The sequence below is a fragment of the Zosterops lateralis genome (genome assembly GCF_965231275.1).
Source record: "Zosterops lateralis genome assembly, chromosome: 3".
Classification (NCBI taxonomy): Eukaryota; Metazoa; Chordata; class Aves; order Passeriformes; family Zosteropidae; genus Zosterops; species Zosterops lateralis.
The window spans coordinates 92,959,181-92,971,370 of NC_139764.1; the positions used below are offsets into that span (position 1 = coordinate 92,959,181).

Consider the following 12,190-nt stretch of genomic DNA (forward strand, 5'->3'; position numbering starts at 1 on the left):
GTGTTTATATATATAGTTTTTATCCTACTACTATAAACTTTTGCGTAGAAGACTCTCTTTTGCCCTGACTGTACCAGAAAAAAGTCATGTCATGATCAAGGGCTCCTTGGCACTGCAGTGATACAAGCAACGTGTCAAATGGCACATCTGACTAGATTATACACAATCTAGGTGAAATACTCTTATAATCTATGTACTGCATAAATTGGATATAGATGGTAGAGTCCCCAGGTCTCAAGTTAATTTCCTCATACTGACTGCCATTCATAAACCACTATTTTTCCAGTTATTCCCAGACAGTTATCATTGAATTAGATCAAATGACAGGGTAGAAAATTGCAATGAGCTCCAAATGTTGCTTTTAAGTGCAGACCAGTATACATTATGAAATCATTTCAGTAAGGCTTTGCTGACTGACAGTTTCAGACACTAAGGATCAGACATTCTGCTCTGGCTACAAGGAACAAGCATTCACTTCAGTGGAAGAGACATGCAAAACAGAGCTTGGATCCCCTGCTCGCCAGCTGCCTGCACTGAGCTGAAACCCCAACAAAGTGCAAAGCTCACTGAAGGACAGAGGCCTGCCAGTCTGATTTAAACTGCCAGCTCCCCGGAGTCCAGGCCTTGAGCTCCTGATGTACTACATTTAAGAAAGAAATAAAAAGATAATGTAATAACTCCTAGGTTTCAGCTTTTGCAGTATAGAGATTAAAGAGACTAAATCTCATTCGAGATGCCCATGGATTCTAGCTTTTATAAATTAAATACTGTCAGGGCTCATTCTCTGATGTGCCCACATCCATACTATTGAACAGTTTAAGTGTATGATAAAATGTGTCTGCCTGCAAATATTACTTGGAATGGCCTCCAGCCCCTGCTAATTCCCAGACTGTGCGCAGAATTGCCTGTGAAAGTACTAAATCATCTGGGCCAAAAGTTTGCCAGGGAACAATCCAGTAATTTAACACAGTGTGTAACTGAGTTCCAATGCCAAGTGTCTGTAAAAATATATCCAAAGAACACATACATTGAAAGGATATAATGCTATTTTTTTCTCTTCAGTACATACATATTTCTGGCAATTAATAAAAGTAAATAAATGGTAATGTTTACTTACTTGTCAACAAAATATCCAATAACAGGGCTCTCAGTGGTTGTATTTGGTGGTTTCCAGGTAACAATAACATAGTCTCTGTTAGCATCATGGCATTTAACATCCATTGGTGCCCCTGGTGCTCCTGCAATCAATGCATCGGCATCTGGAACACAAATAAAAACAAATTGGTTTTGACCCCAACTCCTCTGACATACATCAAAAAGTCAAAGGGAAGGCATCCAGTTCATTGTGCTACTTGTTTATATGAATGAAAGCCTAAACATTTAATGACATACTAATTCACTGCAATAATGATTCAGGATCATAATGTTTATATTTTTATACAGAAAAATATTCAAGGATATTTTTGAGAACAGAAAAGCTTTTTAGGAAGCAAACACTTATTATTTTCTGTGAGAATTAAAAGCCTAACCCACCCATGTGTTTTTGATGCTCTGTCACACTGAAAGCTGTGACCCAGTGTGTTAACAATCAGACCAAGTAGAAAACATGTAGATCAGGAAAACAAATCTCTTAAAGAATAAAAAATTTGCCAAGTCCTGGAACATTTATAATGCTATGTCTTATGTATAGTCTTAAATGCCACCTTGAAGATACCCTTTTGTGGCTTCATTTTGAGAGATATTGACTAATCTGACCCACAATTCCTAATGAAATCTCATAACAGCTGAAGTTCTCTCCCTTCAAAAGAAGATTTCTATAACAAAAAACTACCCTGTATAGAGTCTAAATTTATAGAGCTTAATCCCAATCAGTTATGAAGTAGTTTGTTCTCAGTATCAGATCACAGCCTACACGGAAAAAAGGCAAGAGAATGGCCAATAGACAACACCAGAGACTCCAGAGGACATAGCACAAAGCCAGGGTCCTCAGCATGCAAAAGGATCAAATATAGTATAAAATGGACAAGAGAGACACCTAAAATTTACCAATCACTATAACAAAAACTTTAAAAAAAAGTTTTTATATATTAGTGGGTGTTTTTCACCTGAATAATGTATTTTGTGGAATGTAATCTGGACATAAATAGTTTTAGCAAATTCTTTCTAATGAGATCAGGGTGCCAGAGTGGCTTATTCAAGACATAAAACTGATGAAGCCCTTGCACTAGTCCTGTGAGGAAGTTGGATTTAAAATCCCTGAAAAATACATTCACTCCCCCTACCCCACACAATCTGTCTGGATGACACTCCTACAAGGCATATACGTTCCTGTATGTTTCCAAGAAGAAAAAGGTTTAAAATTAATACAGCTACAGTGGCCTCAGTGGGGCTGCTTCAGTTTTCCCACATCAAGGATGTTGTTCAGTGTATTTAAGAGAGTGAAAGAACTGCTCTACCAGAAATATTTTTATCTTTCAATGAAAAGAAAAATAAAACTGAATACTAAGTTCTGCTCACAGGTACATGTGGAAGCTCATTTTTACTTCACTGAGAGCTGTTCATGGAAATGTGATGAAACGTTCTGACCTTTATTCTATTTTAATACATTTACCTCCTTTTATCTATGTCTCTTGTGAAAACTGTATTTCTTCAGTCAGCTAGTTTCTTACTTTGCTTCTTTTCTCTGGTTAATGATATGACTATGACTGGTATAGTGGTGGGAATATTTATTTTGCTTTCCCCTGGACGCATCCCTAAGACCAGGCACAAGATACAAGAATGCCCAACAAGGCTCATTCCCAGCTCCTAACCTCTAAAGCCAAAACCATCACCGTGAGAACTGATTGTATACAAAGATGTTTGTTTCCTACCAGAAAAGGAGATTAAGAGGAAGAAACAAGTTGTTTCTTCACAAGCACCGTTTCTCTGGCTCTTCAGGAAACAAAATGTCCTCAGGAGCATGCTCCTCTTGAAGCTCCCCATTCATGTAAGGTGACTGGTTTTTAGTACAGACTACTATGTACAAATCACACGACTATGAAATTCCACAGGGCTAAATTTCTTTCTTACTTCAGTTATTACAAAGGGTTTTTTCATAAAACTAAATTTTATAATGTTTTTAAATTTCCCCTCAAAACCAGATTAAAGGTTTACCTCTTACAAAGAGGTATGCACTGTATTCACTGATTCCACCTCCTGAAACCATGCGCAGGGTGTATAAACCTTCATCATCTTTGTTCAGATGAGTAAAGGAAAGAGCAGCCTGGCCTTCTCCAAAATACAGCTTTGTCCACTTGGAGTCCTTTATCAGCACATCTGGAAGAGAAGACCCATCAGACATGTTACTGTGCAGCTAGAACAACCTCTGTCCTAGCATGGTTCTCTGCTAACCAGGGACACAAACTAATATTTATGCCAGTTTTATTCTGAATGATAGTGCTTTGATGCTATGAAAACACTACAGAGAATAAGTTGCATCTCTCTAAAATGATTTGATCAGTGAATTTTAGAGAACATGAGGTCTAGTGCTACCCCATGCCGTGCCAACAACAAAATTCTTATCACTATAATCTTTAATATTCTGAGAGACAAAAACTGTTATCCACATTTAGAAATATTGACATGAAAATCTGCCATACCCTATAATGAATGCAGGGTGGAACCTTGTGTCATTTTTAATAAGTTTTGCTTTCTGTTCAGGTCAAATGTCAGTTTACTCAATTTTTTCTTCCAAAATTAAAAAAAAAAATTCAGCTTAATCTGAAAAATGCTATAAATACACACCAAACTTAAACCTTCAAGGCATGCCTGTTGAGAATTGAATTAAAGTTAAACCTCTCAAAGGTGAGAGGTTGTGACCCATGATTAATGCACATTAATCTGATTGCCTAGTGAAACCAGAGCAAAAGAATTAAGAGGATATTTTATGGTAGGCAAGGGACTTTCTCATATCATCCTTTTAAATAGTTGATTGGATTATTTTTGATTTTTAACTCTATAAGGCTAATCACATACAAATTTATTGTAATCAATGCAGAAGAACTGTATTTAAAAGATCTGAATATCTAGGAATGTTTATTATTCTATTGCTTAAATAGATTTTGGAGCCAGCACTCAAACATTTGCAAAGGAATAAGTGCTCTCACATACCAGCTGAGTTGCATAAGAAGGTATAAAACATGACACACATTCGGATAATAAAGCATGTAGAAGGCACATGCTACTAAATCTTACAGCAGCAAATTCCATAATCAGCTAAGCATGTAGTAGTTTTATGAGAAGCACACAAACTAAATTTAATCACGTTCCTTCCCACAAGATCCTTAGTCATATCCTTACATAGAAAACCTGAGTGTCCCCTTTCTGTCATGCCTGTCACAATGGTACTCAGACTTTGTGTAGAGAGACATGATGTACTTTAAATTAAATCAGAAAATATCTTCACCTAGAAACTGTAACCAATGCATGAACCCTGTGGAAATCCTAAGTTAAAAAAAAAAAAAAATAACCAGCATCTCTGAAAAGCTGGTCACTTAGACTCCAAGATTCAGTGGATTGGTAGCCACCATAGTTTGAATACACAGAAATTGTAGGCAAGCATTGTATTGCTACTAAGGCCAGAATCACCCATTTATATTCTTTATGTGTATCTGACAGCAGGAACTGAGGAGGCAGTTGTGTTTGGCTTCTTTCCCTCACACAAGGCCAAAGATCCACCAGAAATAAACAGAAGCTTGCTTCTTTTTTAATGCAGTCTGGATTAATAACTTTATAGGCAAGACAATTACAATAAAGTTTGGAGGCCTCAAATATATTTAAAAGTTCTAGTAGAACAAGTATTCATAAACCTGCCAGCACAGTAATATTACAAGTTCTTGCTATTCACAGTCTATTCATGTGTTGTGCTCTGTTATTTCTCCCAGAATTTACTAGCAGAAGACTAACCCTCAGAGACAGTGTGTTGCAAGCCTCACAAGTTGTTTTTAATATATAAGATAATTTTCCTAATACATTACTCTGATTAAAATTCATACAAAGCATGGAAAACTACTATATACTGAAACTTCTTTTTCTTATGTGTTTTTTGTTCTGCTGAAATTTTAGCTAGTTTCTTCACTCCATGACTTTTCCTTCTGAAGTCAAGTATTTTATTCTAGATTACAGTATAAATGGCTGCAGAATACTGGTACATATAGCTTTATAGTGTTTATATAACATTAGAGATTAATAATGGAAATTTCCTGCTATCAGCTGAAGTAATGGCCAGATTAGATATACATTCCAGAAGTATTCTTTTGGTTTTGTTCTTTCAGTATCATGAATGGTTCTTTCAGTATCCTGAATTGTTCTAAGTGGGCCATGAATAATAGACATCATATTCACGTTTGTGAAATCCCAAATCAATTCAGAGGATTTGATTGAGCTGACTTATACGCCCCTAGGAGTCCACTAGATACCCTCAATAAGGCTCACTAGTTTGAAGCTTATTTATGCTAGATAAACACATACTTCTCCTGTGTATAATTAATAGAAGTAAATAATACATATCCATCTCAGGGCTTTAGTTGCTATTATTTGATTTAACACAAACTGAAAAATTTTAGAAATAGTGCAGTCTTAATGCAAGAGTAGAATTAAATATTATCTCTCTAAAGAACCAGAAGGTCTAAAGCACATGATGTTGGGCAAGTTATTAACTTCTCATTGTATTTATGCATTGCCTCCAGCTCTCGAGAGGCTCAACACAAGGAACTGTAGCACGTACCAAAGGTTCATAGTGCATGAATTCCTGCTGCATTTGGGAACAAGCTCTGCCAGCTAATGCACCTGTACACCTCTTGGAAATATTGTAATCCACGTACTTGTAATGAAGGACAAATCTAAGCTTTTTTGTAACATCCTATTTCACATAACATAACTAGAATAATGGGATGAATATCTATCTAACCCCCTAGCAAAAACTTATTGGCTTAAAAGAGACCAAGTTTTCACAAGTAAGAACTTATTAAGTTAAATAAGGGGGAACACAAAGAGCATAGTATTGTTACATATCAAAAAGGAATTATCTTGTCATTATGAAGGCACAAAAGGAAAGGGTCATGAGCTTTTGTTCATAGTGCAAGAAAAATTCATGTTCAATGAAAATTGGAACAATATTGTGCATTTCCTTGAAATTTAGAAGTTCTTGTTAGCTGCAGTTTTAAACTTAGAATTTGAGAAATTTGGCACCTTGAGAAACTGTGCCCAGTAAGGGTCAAAGTAAAGGTACCCTTGAAAATGATGGTTCATCTGAAAGTGAAGTGAGCGATTATTTTTAATTATTAAATATCCTGAAGAGTATAGCAATTCCAGTATGCTTCAGTAGGAACAGAACCTGAATTCAAGGAGCAACCTTAGATTTTAGGTTATTCACCAAACAGAAAAGCCATTTTTATTATCTCATCTTTTTTACTTTAGTGACATCTAATAGTTCAACACAAAAAACTATCCACAATGATAGAACAATAAGAATGAAAGATTAAGTAGTAGTTTGTTCCCTGGAGGATCAGATGTGAATATATCTAAAACTGTAATGTACATGAGACAAAAGGCATAACAAGCAGTAACAAAATCATTCTTTTTCTGATTTTCGTGATCTTAAATTTTCTTGACTTATCAATCTTACATTTCTTAGTTTATTCATCACATTTTGTCCACTATGGAAATTTCTGCCAACTTTTTTGGGACCAGTCCACATAAGTCTTGGAAGTCCACCATTCTCAAATGTGGTCCCTTTGGGAAAAGGTCCAACCATTCAAAAATAACCAAGGCTTTCCTTAAATCCTCAGGTAGAGTAACTACTTTAGAACCTTACACAGATTGTGATTGGTGAGAAGTGGTGGGCTAAATAGCTACAGGCTATCCATTAAGCTCTAAGTAGCTAGTTCTATGTTTCAAAACCCTTTTTTGCTGCAGGGTTTATGTACCATTCACCCCAGTATATGATAGTTTAGTGATGTTATTTTGAGTACTTCAAGGTAAGACTGCTTCACCTGGCATAACATAGGTTTTTCACAGACAATAGAGGCAAGGTAAGAAACCTACTAACATGGCACATAAACAGCAGAGCAAACATATTTGTAAAAGGCCTGGCTTCTACAAGTATTGCCTAATTATACATTCATGTGATTTTAATATAAAATTCACAATAAATGCTGGAGCAAGATTAAAGTAGAGACCCATACCTCAGTACTTCAAACTTTAATTTACTGCCCTGTAAGTACCGTTCAGCTCAGTGGTCACAGTATGCAACTATGAGTCATTTTGAAATCTAAGAACTGCCTTTGGATCTCTTCCAAGTAAATGTTCTAACTATTGTGTTATCACAATATGAGATTACCGCCTGCTGCTATTAATGTGTGCTCAAGAAAATGTTGACCAAGTCATTTAACTGAGAGTGCAGGACTATAAAATTTAACTAGAGATACTTTTTTTCTCTATTCCAGACTTAATTCTGAGAATGTGATGCTCTAAACCTGAACTGAATCCTCAATGTCTCCTCCAGCATTTTCCAGGTAGATTATATTCAATGTAATGACTTACCATCTCTATACCACTCAGCACGAGGTCGTAGTCTTTTCAACTCTGGAGTGATCAACATAGAACACTTCAAGGTCAGTGTTTCGCCTTCAGTTGCAAACGTGACTCCAAACTTCTCCAGAAACTGGACATCAATGTGGGTGAAGCAAACATCGTATGACAGGGGCACTATGCATGAGAAAATGAAAGTATTCTTGAGTGCAAGTCAATTGTACTTGGCACATATTAGTGTCTGATCTGAGCAGGAGATGTTATACTGTTATATAGAAAGAGATGTTTTCTATTACACTGTATGCTGATCTAGAAATTCAACTGGGAAAGCAAGAGCATTTGGACAGCTCCTACTGTAACTCAATGCTTAGAAAGCAAAGTCAGAAGAAGCAAGTTGAAACCAGTATTTTCATCTTTAAAACATTACTCTGACAAGAGGACATACATTATCTAAGCAAATAGGAAAAAAAGGCTTACAGTGGAAGGGCATTATCGCAGCTGGGTGAGGCTCTTCATCCTCTCTGAACCCTGTGAATAAACATACAAGAAACATTCAATGACATGAGCATTATATTTATTTATTGTTTTAAATATAAAGTAGGACTTACTTCGCACGACCACAGCACAATTAGTTGATGCCTGACCGTGGACATTTGTTGCAACTGCTGAATAGGTTGCAGAATCATCAAAGTCAGCTCTGAAAAGGGAAGGGAGAAAAACAGACATCTCTTTATGCAAATAAAAATTCACTTAAATATTGATATGACAAGCCAAACTATGTCAACCATAAGGAAAGTGCATAAAGCTCTTTACTGGTAGGGAAACTGTAGAAAGCTCTTTGCTTTCTACAAAGTGCAAGACATCAATGAAAGACAATCAGAAAGCTGCTATGGTTGATCACTGCAGTTTTATCACATCTCAGTGTGCAGGCTGCAGTAACTTGAGCAAACTGGAAATGGCCTTTAAAGAATGATCAAAAGGAGATAGCTGGACAATGCCAGTCTGGCTATTCCCTTCTTGTATGTAACTTTCCTTAATCCGTCTTGCTCTTCTGCCATATTTTAGGAGAGAGACATGGAATAAAAGTACATGTGATTCTTGCTAAAATTCTGTCTTCTATGGCTGTTCCTAGTTGGCAGACACTGGTATTTTTTACCTCTCTCATATCTCAATCCAGGAAAATGATTAAAAAATGAGGAACACTGATCAAAACTGTTTATGTGCATACATGACTTGGTTTGTTATATTTTTAGTAAGAAAAAATTATTATGCAAGGACAGTACAAACAAATATAAAGCAAAAATATTTACTTAGTGCAAAACACTGATAGATTGTCTCACTTAATACATCCTTCTTCGAAGTTCCATGAGCACATATATGACCAGCTGTTAAGATACAAGTACAAACCTTGATGCCCCAGTTATTTTCTTATTTAAAATGGAGTCCATCAGGAATAGTTTTTAGTATTAAATTTAATGGAGGCCACTCAAAAGTTTTCAGTTATGAGATACAATATTGTGAATGCATCCATTTAGTTTCCCCTCAGAAGAACAAATTTGTGTCTTCTTGGCAACTGCCAAGTGATGAAATTCTGATTGCACTTGTCCTCTAAGAGGTCAGATACCCCAGATGTGGGAGAAGGAATATGTAAGGGTGTTTTATGGAAATTGAATAACAGGATGCCAAATTTGGAGCATGTAGCAGCTGTCACAGACACATGAGACACCTAATTTTCACTTCTTGCATATGTTCTGGACAGTGTCATATCATAAAAATTATACTATCTGTACTATGATGGCTAAAGCACAATTTGATGTAAGTTCCATTAAATTGCAATTTATCTCTCTAGATTTACAGGTCTAACAGCTCCTCCTGGAGGCAACCCTTCAGCCGCATATTTCACAAAATCAAAAAATCATTTTAAAAGTTTATCATACAGTTAATTATCAAAGACATAAGGGTAAGTCCTAAGAGTAGACTACGTAACCAAAAAGCCTGAAGATGGGTAGGCTAGTGCAGTCTGGACAGGCACAATGAGACTGAAAAACAATTTAAAAAAATTGAAATCTTAGAATTGTTAAAGTTGGAAAAGACCTCTAAGATCATCAAGTCCAACCATCAACCCAGAACTATCACCACGTTAAACCATTAAAACATGACTTCATGGGCCAGAGCTATATGATTTTTGAAAATTTCCTGGAATGGTGACTCAACCACTTCCCTGGGCAGCCTGGTCCACTGCCTGACAATCCTTTCAGTGAAGAGATTTTTCCTAATATCTAAACTGAACTTTCCCTAGTGCAGTTGAGGCTATTTCCTCTTGTCTTGTCACTTGTTACTTGGGAGAAGGGCCTGGCCCCACCTGGTTACAGCCTCCTTTGAAGCAGTTGTAGGAGCAGTAAGGTCCCCCCTAAGCCTCTTTTTCTGCAGGCTAAACACCCCTGCTTCCCTCAGCTTCTCCTCATCATACTTGTGCTCCAGACCCTTCACCAGCTCCATTGCTCTTCTCTGGACATTCTGCAGCCCCTCAATGTCTTTCTTGTGGTGAGGGGACACAGGACTCAATGTGTGCCCTCAGCAGTGTCAACTACAGGGGGACAATCACTGCCCTGGTCCTGCTGGCCACACTGTTGCTGATCCAGGCCAGGATGCCATTGGCCTTCTTGGCCACCTGAGCACAGGCTGGCTCATGTTCAGCTGCTGTCAACCAGCACCTCCAGGTCCTTTCCCACCGGGCAGCTTTCCAGACACTCTGTGCCCAGCTTGTAGCCCTGCCTGGGGTTGTTTTGATTCAAGGGCAAGATTCATCAGTTTGCCTTCTTGAACCTCACACAGCTGGCCTCAGCCCATTGATCCATCCTGTCCAGATCCCTCTGCAGGCCCTTCCTACCCTCTAGCAGACAAGCACTCCCACTCAGCTTGGTGACATCTGCAGACTAACTGAGGCTGCACGCATTCCCCTCATCCACATCACTGACAACAATATCAAACAGTTCTTGCTCCAACACTGAGCACTGGGGATCACCACTTGTGACTGGCCAATAGCTGAGTATAATCTCATTCATCACCATTATCTGGGCTGGATGTTATTTAACAGTTTGTTTTCATGAAGGATTTTAAAGAAGTTACAATACCTGTTCCCAGAGCTGTATAAAGCTTTACTGATTCTGGACTTGTTTGAGAGATGTCAGACTTGACAACACTTCTTTGCAATGAATTTTTAAAAGCAGAACATTTTTTTTACTACCTCAGTTTCACACTATTTAACACTAGTGTAATGAAATGCCAAAAAGCAATATAAAATTGCAGTACAGGACAATTTCCTAAGGCATGTTATGCTTCTATACTGAAATGTACATAGTTAATGCATTTATCACAGTCCAGTACAGTATCTTACTATAATAAAACAAGTTAACAACAAATGAAGGATCTCGAAAATTTCTTACAAGGAGCATTGCAGAATTAACTGTTCTGGAGCTGTAAAGTATTTTGTCACTCTGCTATATCCCTAATTTAAGAATCTATATATAGAATATACAGTAAATAGTGTAAATATAGTACATAGTATATTTAATAGCATATATTACATATTAGCAAATTAAACACCATTCATCCCCAGAAACTGGATCTCGATTGCCCTAATGTCAATGTTTTAGAACAGCTCTTGCCATGCCTGGGTGTGCTCCAGCTCACCAAAAGGATTCCCACACACAGCTCAGGAGATAGTAAGGGACCCTTTCCAGAAGTGGAAAAGTCTGGAAGTGTGGCAGCCCTGTCCTGAAGGGTGACAAAACTAGTCTATCTCATGTCAGGAGGTCACTGTGGTAGAGCATGTCTTTAATTTGCAGTGCCAGGCAGAGCCCAGGAGGCACTGGCAGAAAGTTTGTGCCACAATGTGCCCTGCAGTCCTTGTCCCCACATACTGCCCTATAAGGGTTTCCTGCCCCTCAAGGCACAACCCAACCCACATCCTGCCAAAGATTTACAGAGGTGCACAATGTCTTCCTACAACCTGCATGCCCAGATTTCTCCTGGATGGGCTAGACTCTCTTGAAGGAAGGTGCACACTTACACCTGGCAGGACATTGCTGGGAGAGCCACGCTGTGTGTGCTGATCAGGCCTGAATGTGATTTAGACAGCACACAGCACACAGCTCATAAATGAATGATGAACATTATGCCACCACTGCTGCACTAGGCCATTTCCTCACATAAACAAAGCATTACTTCAGGCTGCTTCACTTCTCTCAAATCCAACTTAACTGCTCTCTAACATTTTGTTGTTGCTGTAGAGTGTTAACAACAAAGATTAAAAAAATCAGCATTGCTTGACTGAGGTTAACTCTGACTAAATCTCTCTTTAAACCAGTCATCATCTGCTCTCAGTGTTGGCTTCATTTTTCAGCAGAATGCCAGATAAAATAACTAAACAGGAAGCTATATCTGCAAGAATTACACAGAATTTAGGATCTAAAGAGAGAGTTATTTTTAAACAAAAAGTGGCTTAGAAATGATCCAGAAAATAGAGAAACATGTATTGTGGACTAACTTTGGGTCCCAAACTGTGCTAAACCACTCAAAGTGTTGGAAATTTAAAGGTGTAGGAACTGCAATGTTGCCT

The 12,190-nt window shown here is 37.7% G+C and overlaps 1 protein-coding gene across 1 annotated transcript in view; it reads right to left on the reverse strand.

The window, feature by feature from the left end:
- Positions 1-12,190, reverse strand: part of MYOM2 (myomesin 2) — an 80,083-nt gene that overhangs the window by 51,226 nt on the left and 16,667 nt on the right. The window contains exons 8-12 of the mRNA XM_083857512.1: positions 8,178-8,266; positions 8,047-8,097; positions 7,582-7,746; positions 3,154-3,315; positions 1,118-1,259 (exon numbers count right to left, since the gene is read on the reverse strand). Of these exons, the coding sequence (XP_083713638.1) occupies positions 1,118-1,259; positions 3,154-3,315; positions 7,582-7,746; positions 8,047-8,097; positions 8,178-8,266 (609 nt within the window). The remainder of the gene's footprint in view (positions 1-1,117; positions 1,260-3,153; positions 3,316-7,581; positions 7,747-8,046; positions 8,098-8,177; positions 8,267-12,190) is intronic.